Source organism: Sipha flava, unplaced genomic scaffold (assembly GCF_003268045.1).
Source record: "Sipha flava isolate LNK unplaced genomic scaffold, YSA_version1 109_pilon_pilon, whole genome shotgun sequence".
NCBI lineage: Eukaryota > Metazoa > Arthropoda > Insecta > Hemiptera > Aphididae > Sipha > Sipha flava.
In genome coordinates this window covers 286450-301920 of record NW_020271726.1, presented here as the reverse complement: position 1 = coordinate 301920, position 15471 = coordinate 286450, and the positions used below count along the sequence as shown (strand labels likewise).

The 15471-nt window shown below is 30.2% G+C and overlaps 1 protein-coding gene across 1 annotated transcript; it reads left to right on the top strand.

Moving 5' to 3' along the window:
- Positions 1-8678: 8678 nt before the first annotated feature.
- Positions 8679-9841, top strand: LOC112686901 (sentrin-specific protease 1-like). The gene is made up of 2 exons (XM_025559376.1): positions 8679-9343; positions 9415-9841. The coding sequence occupies exons 1-2, from the start codon at positions 8679-8681 to the stop codon at positions 9839-9841; spliced, it is 1092 nt and encodes a 363-aa protein (XP_025415161.1).
- The last annotated feature ends 5630 nt before the right edge of the window (positions 9842-15471 follow it).

The window sequence follows — 15471 nt, the reverse complement described above, 5'->3', positions numbered from 1 at the left end:
GGATTGGATTCGCTAGCTTAAAATAGTGGGGCTGTGGTGAAATTGGCTCCTCGAATAGAAAATAAGATTTTTCGGGAAAAACCACGTGTATACAAATTAATATAAAAAAAAATAATCATGCGAAATAGGGGGGCTGTTCTGAAGTTGTACCTCGAACCAAAAATAGGTTTTTTCGAACAAACCGCGGGTATGTACATTCTGAAAAATACATAGCAAATTATAGCAAATTAATTACAAAATGACTATGAAGATTTGGAATCACTAGCTTGATTAAGGGGGGGCCAACTTTACGCACATTAATATTTTCCCTACGAATGTGCTTGATGAACGGCCAGCGTATTTTCTATACGTTTTACGTACTCGCGTAACTCGAAAACGGGAAAATATGATGACTCCACAGACGTACACTGATTTGATAAAATAATATGGACCTGTTTAATAACTCGCACCAGAAAAATAATATTAATACCCGTGTAAATAGTTGTGAATGAGTTAAGTTATTGCCTGTGTTATTCGGTCCTATGTTGCGAGTCGTCGTGCTGTGTAAATTTCACACTTTTTTCTTTGGGGGAGACCCAGTAAAAATAAGTCTGGTAACGAAAACGACATAGTTAATTATATACATCACGTATATAAATTTGTAATGATTTTATTTCGTGTAATTTTCTGGGGAGAACACGTATTTTTTTTCTCATTTTTTTTTTCTGGTAACATTTTTTTCTTCGAGTGTTACTCGCCATCCGATACACCGCAGCGACATTGGTGTGCAAATAAATCGTCACTTTCTTCATCACTCAAGCGCTTACACGAATATTAATAAAATACAGGAAAAAAAAGTAGTAGTGGTAATCAATCACGTAACTGTGGCGGTAGTTTCGCGTGAGGTTGAAGTACTGCTGCAATTTAACAGTTCGGACACGGAACAGGTATCATGATAAAAAAATATATGTCCATGCGTATACGACACTACGTGTAAATCTTGTACAAGGATGTGTTAACGATTGAAAATGGGACGGTGTTCCGTCCTGTCGTTGAATTTCTATATGAGTCGCATTGGAAACGGAAACCGTGCGCTTAGAAACTGAATATTGAAAAACAAACCAAAATAACAACAGTCCGACGACCGGATCGTTCAAGATCACACGATCGACCGTAATATTGTCAAAAGTCACCACCGTGGGTCCACGAATAACCGATTATTGACACGGAGCACATGCGGTACAATTTTCGTGGTGCAAAATATTACTGTGTGCGTCCGTACAGTCAGTTTTATTGTATTACCCGTTCGGGCGTGTAACCATCCGCAGTTCATAGTAACAACAATAACAATAATGATATAAAATATAGTTAACGCACGTCAATGTAGTTTTTTATCTTCGTCAGCAAAATTAATTATTTGATTTAGCGAAACACTAGGCACTCTTTATAGCTTATAATGTCATAAGTCTATACATTTGAACGCTTTTAATTAAATATAAATATTTGTTCCTTTGCGCGCAGACAACATACTTTTACCGATGTTCGGTGTATTAGTAGTAGTAGTAATAGTAGTAGTAGTAGTAGTAGTATTAGTAGTAGTAGTAGAGTAGTAGGTTTAGAGTGATTTAATCAGTCCTGACAACATTCTCGAACCGAACGTTTGAGAATTTTTTCTTTCTGCCTGGAGTCGCGTAGAGGAAATCGCGCGAAAGGCAGCTCGTTTATTCTCAGCACTGGTCTTGTATTCCATCATTATCCACTACTGCGGGATCCATCTCACCAATCCAGAAACGGCTTACGGCCGTTTTCACAAACACTCATAACGTGTAATTGGAGAAAACCTATAAAGTTTCGGTTGAATGCTTAGTTATGAACTTGGCTCTTACAAATCTGGTCACACATACCGCGCTAACGAACGGTAGCTATTAATGAGATAATTCCTTTAACCCCTTTTGTATCCGTCCGTGTGACGACGACATTCGTTTTTGTTAATATAATGGTAAACCTTGAATAAAACTAGCGATTTTTTTTATTTTTGTTTTCTATAACTCAGAAAATTCCATAAAAGCAACTTTCCATTATTTTTGTTGAAAAAAAAAAGAAAAAAAATGTAATGAACGAACAATGAGTTTAACTATGTCAAAGTTCTTCATTGAAAACGAAACTTGTATTTTCGTTGTAACGCTCAATGAATTGTATTTTAAATATAATATTTCCATAGTACACTGGCTCCCATAAAAATATTTATTTAAAGTATTATTTACATCTATAAACGTGTTATGTTATGTTGTGTTAAGTTTAAAAAATAAATAAAAATCACCATAAAAACAATTTGTATTATACTAGATTTTTATTTTTATCTAAAACGTAGTTATTAGTTAAAATATTATTTATATATATAAGTAATTATTTTATCATAGTAATACATCGTATTATGTATATTGTCTAAAAAATTATTATAAAAAATATATGTTATGAAAAAACAATGAGGAAAAAATACTTAAAAGTTTTCAACTGAATACGTACAAGTACACGTATTCAATGTTACCGCGGATGTATAGCATTATATTTTGTAGGTATGACAATGAGATTCAATTTTTTTAAATATACCTATATTACATAATGTAAACGAGACTAGAATAAAGTTCCGTGTGTTTCTTCGCTTTCAAAATACATTATCAACACTTGTACGTAATAGGTACTGACGATACTGTTCCGAAGTGTAATACAATTTAAACTCATTTAGTTTTTTGGAGTGTACATTCTAATTTTGAATTATAATATCATTGAATTTTCATTACAGTATTTTAATTCAAAACCACTAGTTATGAAAATAAAATTAATGTACACTATTTTGTAATATTTAAAAATATTAACTTAATTATACTTTACGTGTGAAACACTGAAACTGTATATTGGTATTATCAAACACATTGGTGAATAACTCAGTCGTGGAATAATATTTCTGATATACAAATGTTTTTATTTTTATAAAAATTCCGAATAGATGTGTGTTATCTAAATCTTTTTCTTTTCTTTTTTTTCTAAGTCCTTTTTACTTTGTTTTACGACCAACGTGCTATAGGAGGTGAAATGATAAATTAACAGTCAATGCACAAAAACACTTTTTTTCGTAACATATACAATTTATTGTCTTATTTAAAAAAATATGTCTTATTTGTACGCATTAAAACCAAGAAGTTGTACTTTTTAAAGAAAATCGTTTATAAACGGTCACACCTACCATTTTCATTAACGAACCATTTGAGTGTTATCTATGCTACGACGATTACGAACATTTTTCACGGTTTGGTGATGAATCGGTTTAATTCCAAGATCGCCTTTATAATGATGTTTTTTAACATTCGCAACACACACACACACGTCAAATGTACAATGCCATAATAACAATACGTTAATACAGTATATGCAAAGAGCACATGTAGGTTCAGATATTTATAATGTCTTTAAATACATACTACGAATATATATTATGCACGTATACCTAATGCTGTAATATTGTACACAGTTACGTATCGAATCATCAAAAGCGTGTAGACTTTGTTCATTATTATTATTGTTTCTTTATATTTACAATTTGTTTGCTTGAAACCAGCAAGAAAACGTTCTTCTACTTTCTACTCGACAAATGTTCACTTATATACGTCCTTATATATATATAATGCACATTGTATCGAGAGTTTTGCGTATATATATACGATGCACTCGTATATGCGTAGACATGCGTATTGGTTCAACAGTCCGTCCGACCAACGATATAATATATCCATCTATTAACGTACGATATACATATTACATTTCAAACTGCTATCGACTCACTTCGTACACTGTTCAACGTCCGTTTCTGCAGCTAACTCTCAAACCGTCGAATGAACTAATTTAAATGTACAATACGCGTAACTTATAGGTGAACCGATGGTATTTTCTAAACCGCCACGGCTCATTCGCGGTCCTTTTAATCCTTAGAAAGTTCGCCGCTGTGCGTTCGCGGTACGTCATCGACATCATTGTTGCGCACTCCGTCCTCGTACGATAATCGCTACATAATTCGAAATAACGACGACGACATCAATACGTTACGGAAGACGTACGTTTCAATCGGCAGAACTCGATTCTCGCCGGTAGCTCACAATGCTCTTCCGGAATATCTCTACCGGCGGAACAATTGTTCGAGAAACTTCTTCGTACCGACCTCGATAAAAACACGGACAGATGTGTGGCTGCGAGTCAGCAACTTAATATATTCGTACGACTCGAACAATCGTCGTCAAACGTCGAGCATCCGTTCAGCTTTAAAAGCCGTAATTTATAGCACGCCGGGGTCTCCTTCGCGTTTAAATGTTCCAATAAAAAGAGTTTGGGGACGAAAAAAAAAAATAATAATAATTAAAAAACATATCGTAAACGTTGGGGAACGACTACTGATAAATAACACAGGTAGAAGAGCGTATTGTTATACGAAACGTATACAGACGGTGCACGCGCGCGAGGTCATTGATGGACGCGTCTTGTCGCGTGTAGGCCGCTTGTCGTTTTACGCCATTCAATGCTCCCGTCGTCGGCTATTATGTCCGCGCGTCTGTCTGCCGGCCGTGTTCGCGCGCTTATATGACACGACCGGCGACGTAAATGTACGACGAACCCCATCGTAACTTATGCTCCGTGTGCGTGTACGTTTGTTTGTGTACGCCTCGTCGTTTTGTGGGTCACCTGTGCACGTAAAAGCAGATATAATCGATCTTGAAAGTTACACCGTGTGCCAATCGCATTTTTGTCAAACCACTACTTTTACCCGTCCATTCCACTTTTGAAATGCGCCGATCGAATTCATCGTTTTGTATGAATTGATTCACAACCGCCGACCACGACGCGGTGACTACCGGCAAGTACAAGTGTTCCAACACTGTTCGTAAGTGTTGGCCCCGACTGCGACTTTTGAACGAAATCTTCTCGCCGCGAACTCCAACGGTTCCGTTAAACCACGACGAAGAATGACATTTAACGCCGGCACCCTTGTTATTTTCTAGATTTTTAGTTGGGTTTGTCTGAGAACACGTTTATCAACTTTTTCGTCGGTTTTCGTTCGTGCATTACTATTGTTAATTCTGACATTTTCCGTAAGACGTTTGCAAATCGTTAAATTTTCGAGTTATACATCATTTGCGCATCAATATTATTTAAATAATAATGAAATATGGCAATATAAACTCGTGTAATTCTTATTGTTCGATCTGAAATCGATCAAAGTGGATTTCGAAAAGAGTGCACATTTGGTAGTTCAACACTGTGTTCCATGGTTGCAGATTTCATCTAGAACAAGCTTGGTATAGGAAGTTAAAGCAAGATTTTCCATCTCTAAGAAATTAGTAGAAAGCTAATACTGAAATAGAAAAATAGATTAAATATTTTTTTGATCAATCTTTTATTTCCCTCGAAGAAGTTTTTGATGTATTTTGTGAGTTAATCGAAATCGCACCCAATAGCGGTGTACTGAATTTTAGTGATTACATATATGTCAATTTTTTTTAGAAAATTGTTTTCTAAAATTTCTACCAGGGATGTAGGCAGAAACCCCATCAACTTCACCCAAAACTACTAATGGATCTGAAGCATTTCATTCGCATTACAATGCACAATTTTACTGTAATCATCCTTCAATCTGGAAAGTATGAAGTTTTTATACATTCTTATTATTAATTAAATTAATTAAATATATTTTGTTTCATATAATTAGGTAATAGAAACGTTGAAATAAATACAGTCAGAAACATTTGATATAATTAAAACAATTTCTAGTGGTATTCGTTATTTATAACTTGCTTCTGAACGTTTCATTTTTAATCTAATAATCAAATTTATAATAAACTATTTAAATCTTAAATTTTTGATTACAAAATAATTTGTCTTAACCATATAATTTGTAAAAGTTTATTGAACGAAAACTTGTGTCTGTATATTATTTTATACCCTTATATTATTCGGTATGTTAATGCGTATATGACACGATATTTCGTAACAGGTAAACAGACGATGCGCAAATGTTTTACGGCCTCCTTGACTACCGGTAGCGTACAAAACTGTAGTGGCGCACGCGTGCAACATGTGTACACACTTAATTATCTTATGAATTCGTTTAGTCTTAAAATCAGAATAACCATTGACCTTTTTTCCCGGCAACCGATCATATTATGTTATCGTGCGATCGCGATCGAATTACGTGAAATAATAACGTAGATACGATGATCGCGTTAAGTTTGCTAGGGATAAAAATTAATTACTCATAAAAAAAAAAAAATGCACGGAAAATTGTGTAGATTGTGTATCTAAGTATGCGATACCGTTCATATTATGTCATAGAAAAAATAAAATAAATGTAGCAGAGAAACGTTCAAGTTATAACGATACACTCGTTGAAACTAATGCATTAAAGAATAATATGAAATTCCAACGTAAGAAGAAAACATTACTAAAACTTAATACATACAACCAATTAACAACATGCGAAGAATCGTTGATTAGTACAGTATACATGATCCGTCTGATACATACTAACATTTAATAGTGACTTGATGTCGCGTGGAAAACGTATTCTCTTACAGAACATGCTTTTGATTGTAATATTTCGGTATAAATTAAGGAACAATTTAATTGGCTCGTTTATTTTCAGTTCTTACATCAACATAAGTGGACGAAACGGGGGCAATGAAGAAGGAGAAGATATATCTCGTCCGTGGATACATGTCAATTGATCGCACTAGAATTGCTCAAAAACTTTTGATTGAAAAAAAATTGCTCATAGAAGGACGATAGATCGAAGAATAATAATTATTATTGTTCGCAAACAACAAATTCGTTGCTCGATAGATAATGCGCTAACCTGAATAAGTAATATAATTATTGACCTTTTAAAAATAGACCGGCTCACTTCATGTTTCCATCGAGTCACATCGATAATAATTTTATATCGAACGTCGATGTGATACAATTTGTACTTAGGTATAAACACAAGATAGGATTCAATCGGCTGTAATTTTATATTGTACATCGATGTGGTACATGTCAAATCCGAGATTGTATTGAGATCAGTATTACAGCGTACTTCAAATACTTTTGATACGTTTTATGTTTTTTCCATTATGAGTTTAGTATATTTAAATAGTGGAAAAAATAAAAGAATATTAGCCTATATAGGGTTTTTACATATACAGGAAAAAATGTATAACGAAAAAACGTATTGGAAATGCTCCAAAAGTAAAAAAACTCAAATACAAAGGTCGATTCATGTTTTCTACGTTGGTTAGCCTATCATCAATTGCAAATTTAATTATTCGTTTTATGTCCTATTTAGAAATTTTAATTGATTTTATTTTTAAGTATGATAAATACAATAAATATTATATTAATATTATAATTTTTATTTTGATAGCAATTTCTCTTCGATCAATTGTCATTTACAAGCAATGGTCAAGCGATCAATTGTTTTTGATAAATTGACGAGATATCATCCCCCTGGTCTTATTTTCAATATTTATAATGAACATGTATGAGATTTCTACACGAAAAAAAAATTGTTTCATTAACATGTGTACTATTATCTTGTATGTTTTAATTAAAAGTATGTTCGAATTGATAATTTAATACTCGTATGTGGACTATACAATTATTATATTCTAGAATCGTTATAAATTGCTTGGTCATTATGGCTATTGATCGTGTAAAATCAATGAGAAACTAAATGATCCGGCAAAAAAAAAAATATTTAATTATTTTACGTTTATTTTAAACTTCAAAATATTTATTGTATAACCATAAAATATATTTTTGATGATCGGAGTCCATGTTAAAAAATCTTAATTATAATTTTACAAATTTCCCAGAGGTTCGTTTTTATAATTGCAAAAAACTGACGTTAAAAAACATTTACGGCGTACTTCAGTTTTCGATAAAATCAATTTTTTTTTCAGTTACTTAAAAAAATAAAACTTAAAATGTTCACTGAATGATAATATTATCGTTTTATTAATATGATAAACATTTAAACGTTCTAAATTTTTTTGTTCTATTTAGAGATCATTGAAAATATATTTTCAATTTGACCAAGAAAATATAAAAAAAACATTTTGGCCAAATAGTTTACTTCATTACAGCTTGGTAAAAATGTATTAATATTTAATGTTATAATCATAATCATGATCTGAGAAAGGATGTTATGCTTATAAATTTAAATTTAAATTGATCTATATATTACTTACGTTGGTGTATCTGAGAGTTGTAGACTCAAAAACCACCGGTTTTTACGTATTTTTTTATCAAAGAGTCATACAAATCTTTCGATATACTCCTTAAAACGGTTATACCAAATTAATTAGTATTAAAAATCAGTCTGATATCGATAGTTTTGCAAAATAAGCATTTCGACTATTGATAACGAAAGGACTATGTGATTTCTATAGAAACTGTCGTGTTTATTTTAGTGACATCACTTTGTTTTGGATAACATTTGTTAACTAACGGACTTGTCTTTTGTATTTTGTGCGAACATCCATGAATTATATTTAATTGTTATATTGAATTATAATTTATAACTGCAAGTACACCTAATAGTGCAAGGAGTGAGTATTTGCTTGCATAACATATTATAATTATATTTTATATTGTTATATTTACGTATGTAGGTAATGGATTCCTCAAATTTAATGCGGAATCTAAATAAACGGTTCACGAATGGAAATGAAACATCTGAATTCAATAAATCGAAAAAACGTAAGAACGATAATTATGAAATTATGAATCATAAAAGAGCACGGATGAATGATAATGTTGTAGAAGTAATTGAAATTATCGATGATTCATTATCTGAAATATATGAGGACATCACTGAACCTGAAACTACACCATTCAGAGTTACCAGTCCCCTTACCATGCCTATTCATGATATATATTGTCAGACTAACTTGTCCCAATCATCTGATAAAGAAAATGTGGAGAAGCCAGAAACAAGTATTCAGAAAAACAGAATTATTATTACACAAGAAATAATTTCTAAACATAAACTTGATCATGAAAAAAATAAGATTATGAAAATTGAGTCTCCAAAGAAAAATGAAATTTTTCCAAATTATAATAAAAAAATACAAGACACAATTATTCGTTTAATGTCTAGACCTCAAAATGAATATATTATGAAAGAGAAACATAATATTAAGAAGAGCGACTTGCTAACTGTATATTCACCAACAGCTTGGTTAAATGATGAAATTATAAATCATTATTTAAGGATGATTGTTGATCGTGATCCTGATAATTTACATTTCTTCGATACATTCTTCTATCTAAAATTATCGTAAGTTTGTGCTTTAATTATTTACAAGTAGGTATTTATTTTTAGTAATTTATTAATAATATTTTTTACAGAACTCAAGGATACCAATCTGTTCGTCGGTGGTCCAAGCGAAAAGATATATTTGCATACAAAAAAATGTTCATTCCCATCCACTTGGGCAATCATTGGTGTCTTATTTGTGTAAACTTTATTGATAAGACTGTAAAATATTATGATAGTTTTGGCGGGAAAAATCCCAAATGTTTGAATGTAATTTTCGATTACTTAAAAGAAGAGTATGAAAACAAGAAAAACAAAACATTTGACGTAAGTGGATGGCAATTAATGCATGCAGATGATTGTCCAGCACAGTTTAATGGATACGATTGCGGTGTTTTCACATGTATCAATGCTGAGTATTTAGCTCGTGATTCAATATTGAATTTTACTCAAGATGACATGCTTAATTTAAGAAATCGGATATGCTATGAAATATTGATGAATCGCCTATGTTATTAAATACTGTATATTAAACATACTAACTTATAACATATTTATTTTATTTTCTTATACACTATAGTGGTGCTTGCATAGAACAGATACATTTCATAACAACTGAATTATGCAATTGATAAGTGTTCATAATCTAGACACATGATTATTAAATATATGCAATATGTTTTTTCACTAAAATGATAACAAAATATATTTTTCATTCGGTGACTTCAGATTGAAATGGGAGATAGGAAATATTAAAATACACATTTTTGACAAATTTCAAATTTCTAACGCATACGCAAAAAAATTGAATTTTTTTTATAGCAACAGGTATTTTCAACATCAGATTCGGAAAAGATCACATTTTTCAAGAATTTTTATAAATAAATTATTTTCCTACTTCAGAAATTGACTCGTTTATAGTGAGTGAAAGTTGAAAAATATTTAAATTGTCTGTATTTTTTTATAAGACAGTTAATTATGACTGAAAAGGGTTATACAGAAGAAGTAACTGTAAAGGTTATTTAAATAAGGTTCAATTTTTATTTTTATTTTAAACAACTTATGGCACAGAATACTCATCATCATCTTTTAAATCTCATAAACATACTTCTAAACGTTGTTTGACGTCATTTGAATACCTAGCTTCCGTAATCTATTTAATTTGTCATTTACTGTTTTAAACAATGGAGATTATTCAGTAGGTTAGCATGAAGTAAAAATTTTAAATATCGCCAAACAAATAAATCAAATGGTATTAAATCAGGTGAAGATGCAGACCATGATATAGCGGTGATTTTAAGAGGGGGGGGGCTCGGAGAGGAGATAGGTGGACCCTCTCTAGAGCCGTGTAAAAACTAAAACTATGAATGAGCAAACAGTTTAATAAAAATCGTTTTGGCGATAATTGTATGTTAAAACTGTTTACTGTTTACAAAAATGTTTGATCCTATAAGTTTGAACGTTATATAAGTTTGAATAAAAATAAATTTTTTTTTAATTTTTTTATTGATGCCTATATTTTTATATTATGCCATTGTGGTATAAAGTTTATAGAACTTAAAATTACTTCTCATATTTTGAGCAATAGGAAAAAATAAATGGGATATGCATGCGAATTGTAAGTATATGCAAAATAATTCACCCCCACCTTGTGGCTTCTCATAAACCGCCTCTGCTATGATACCAAATCATACGTTTTCATCCGAAGATTTCCAAATGTATTATTAAGATATTGTCTTAAATTATATCCAGCATTTTAAATAAAAAAAAAAAAATATGAACCATACATTATTACTAATAATACAAATTTGAGAAATAGAACGATAATTTAAAATCAATAAAAATATTTTTGATAATTGACAATAAGTCACATAAGCAAATAAATTTGTGAAAAATCTTATATCAAATTCACAAGCTTCGAGCATTTAAATTAAAGATGTTATGAATTTTAATAACATAAATTATTACTAGGGCTCGGAAATTATTGCACTAAAAAACGTTTAAAATTGATTGCATTATTGCAGTAAAAAATACCCAAAATTACACTTAAAAATTGCGCTTAAAATTTGTTTTTATTAATGGTTTTTAGTAATACACTTATAACATTTTACTCTTAAGAATTACGAATTTTATAGTATGCTATAGCCTTATTTATTTAATTAAAAATAGATACTATTTAAAATAAAATACATATAACAAACTTATAAATCAAACTGGTTTTGTTCGATATTTTAGGAACCTGTAAGCAATTTTATAAAATTTAAAAATAATTAATTTTATTATATAATAAATATTTGGATACCTTCAAAAATGATTGCACTGCACGAAAAAGGATTTCTTCAGATTTTCAAATTCAAAAGATCTTCTATTTGAAGACAAGTTCTTATATATGGAAAAACTACGCTCCACATCGACAGAGGTTATAGCTGCATATTTAAAATATATTGATTCTTGAATAGATAAATCTTCTGGCAGTTTATTTACCCCAATTTCGTCACCTGATAATATGTTTGATACTTCTTGTAAAACTTCAAATCCCTTATTTTTGTCAAAAACGTTTTTAAACTTGTCATTAATTAACTTCTTGTTATTTCTGACACTGAACTTAATTTGTCACAAACGTTTTTAACAATTTCAATGCTTGTAGCCAAAGTAAGTCCTTGAGTTTCTAATTTTTCTATGGTGTCAGATAAATATCCATAATTTGCGTGAATAAAAACTAAATTTGTCTCCAACAATGGATCATCTAATATTTTTTTGAGTTTCTTTTATTAAAATTGCATCATCTGGATAGAGCTCTAATATGATATTTTTTATTTTTTTAAAATATTCACAGTAATATGAGACTGCTTTTATCCATGTACTCAAACGAGTTATAATATGCTGGAGAGGTAATAGTATTGTCGGAGCTTTATTTTTGAAAAATAATACACGGGCTAGACATTTTAAAAATATTTGTTTTACCTTGGCAATCAATTTGCCAAGATTTGAAAGTCGTCCTCTTATTTTCTCAGCAACTCTATGTACACCATGTGCTACGCACCATCTTAGAATAAAGCACTCCAATTAATGTTCCTGCTTTGATCATGTACGGCGCCGCATCACTGACGAATAGCATAACGTCATCATGGCGTATACCATCAGGCCAAAGGAGAAACATCGACCGGTCAGAGACTTTAGTGATGGTCGAATGATTTGTTTTCTCGAGCACCTCCGAGTTTAATAGGTAAAATTTCCCCTGTTTGTCTATTTCTAATGTTCCAATAATAATATTAGCAATATATCTACCTTGAACATTGGTGGTTTCATCCACCAAAACCCATTTTTATTTCCCGCAATATTAGATCTAATTTTGTTCATAGTTTCTACTTAAATATCATTTACGTAACTTTTTCGTAAAGTGCTTTCGTTAGGAATTTCTTTTTTTGAAGATTTTTCCAGAAACAAACGGAAATCCATGTTTTTAACTTTGTTTGGAGGATTATTAGAAGATAATAATGCTTGAAAAATATCTTTGGAAAATATAAATTTTTTTGAACAAAATGTAAGTTGTTGCTGTACTTTTGAGGTTGTAGCGTTTTGATGGCGATTTATGGCGCGACTGTGTTTATCAGTTTTTAAATTATGTGTAACTATGTATTTTTTATCTGTAGATACTCGAACTTCACATAACTTGCAAAAAAGAGCTAATCCATCACTTGAAAATACATTTTTCTCAAATTCATTGACGTATTTTTATAACACACTAGACATTGATTGCTTATTTCTCGTCATTTTTGACGTCAATACGAAATAATAAGATACAAACGTATAATACGACGAAACACGTGACGACATTAAACGACTGAACACTGAAGAAGTGAAGACTAAAGTAAAATTCTATAATAAACTTAAAACTAAGTATAATCTAAAAGTCCCGATATACCGTCATATTTACCCCAATATTTCTAGATTAGTTTCTGGAAAATAATATAGGTATTAATAATAACCGCGGCATTATCGCATCTTAGGTCGGTCACGGCGGTCTACCTAAATCTCGAAATAACACGTACTATATATTTTAACATGCCTCTTACTTTAAAAAAAAAATTAATTTATGTTATACACAAATTAAAAGTATATAAAAATATACAATAAATGAGAAAAATCAACAAAATTGTATTCAAATAGAAAAAATGGTCAAAAATTCAATGAAATTGAAAAACTGGCCAAAATTGCAAAAAGTTGCACTAAAAACTTTTAGATATAAATTCGTACTCGCATGAGATAAATTTAAAATCTACTTAGCAATAAATCCAAGCAATAGAAAAAAAGTTGCAAATGCAACAATATCCGAGGCCTAATTATTACCAATAGATGCTAAATTTGTTATTCTTCAAAACATTCAAATCATAACTATTCTGATGCACAATGGCTGCATTATAACAATGAGGTCTGTGTATTTTTTCACATCCATTTGGAATATTTTGAATATTTTTAAAACATCTATATTGACATATTATAGGTGCGTATCTAGTACGTGATATAATATGTAATATGTAATATTATATATTACAAATTAAGACCGTAACTAGGAAGAAGTTAGGGTTCAGACCCTTCGAAATTTTTTTTTAAATAAAATTAAGTGGTTTTAAATCCTTATTAAATTTAAAATTTTAAAATTTGCTAGTTAAAATACATATTTACCCACTGAACAACCAAAAAAAAATTTTTTTGGTTATAACCTTGACTCAAATTATATTACTTTTTTGTTACTTTTTGTTTAATTTAAACAATATAAGTTATCAATCAATCTAACATTCGATGAACTTTTATCGTTTATCTTTTTTAATGTAATATTGTTTCTAACCAACCAAACGTTTTTTTAGGAATATAAAATGAAACTAATCAGTATAAGATGTTTCTAATCGTGCCTTTGGTTTAGTTATATCAATTTTATAGAACTATTTGTACTATTGTACAATTATTTTTCACTTCCGATTCGTTTATAAATCAAATGGATTTTCTAAATTTTGATTGTCCATAGCAATCCATGTGATTTTGTTTTAAATAATATACATTTACATAACTATTTGTAACGTAATGTAACAATTATTTTTTCATATACATAACGCATATTACCAAAGTTTATCTAACCGCTCGATTATTAAAATGAAATTATTTAGTTTCTATTGATCTTAAACAGCAGATAACCGGTATATGTGATATATTATTGACTCAGAAACTAACGTCCGATTGTACAATATATGTTTGTGTTAAATGTAGTAATTCAAATTAAAAGATACTATTACTGATTTTTTAAAACTTTTCTATGATGACTATCATTTTGTAAAACCAATATCTACAATCATGTATGTTTATTTTTCAAATAAAACATCTGAAATACATCATCGGATTACTTTTTAAAAGTATTAAAGCGGCATGGCATTAAAGTAATAACATAACTTTTTTTGGTTTATTTTAAATATGTGCGTGAACGTTACAGAGAATATGAAAAAAATCATTCTGGCATAAATAATACAACGTATTTTAAATTATCTATCTGTAGGTATATACCATAGGAAATATTGCTTTTTATCCAAATAACTTGAAATTGTGTACAGATATACGGATATGTATAGATTTATGGATTTGTATTATTGACTACAGTTTTATTTTTTATCAAAATTATACTTACGACTTACAAACAAGTTAGTTTTATTTTTTATCAAAACTTTTAAGCTACGAACAAGTATTTTGTTTCTATTGGATTTTACTTATTTTAAAAATTAACATAATCATTCATTCATAATACTTACTTATTTCATTATGGGCACTACAACATAAATTATTTATGCTTATATTTTATCGAATGGTAATTAAGTTTAATTACAGTCACCTTCATCATAGGTTTATTCGTTCCGAATGCTACACATGGCATATTTTTTTGTCAGTTTCAGTTTTACACGTCACTTAAGGGCATTATTATGGAGCGAATACAACCATAATGTCGTCGTAATGTCGTATGGGACAAAGGTGAGTAATCATTATTTACACGCACTATGGCTTAGAGATAAAAAATAACGATATCAGTGAGCATAATGACGATTTTCGTACCAAAATAAATAAATAAAACAAAACTGTATCTTAAAATCTAGGTCAGAGAACGA

What these genes read in the sequence shown, in the direction of transcription:
- LOC112686901 (XM_025559376.1), top strand. Translation starts at nt 8,679, where the DNA reads ATGGATTCCTCAAATTTAATGCGGAATCTAAATAAACGGTTCACGAAT. An exon ending in TTCTTCTATCTAAAATTATC is followed by an intron (nt 9,344 to 9,414) that starts GTAAGTTTGTGC and finishes TATTTTTTACAG; the next exon opens with AACTCAAGGATACCAATCTG.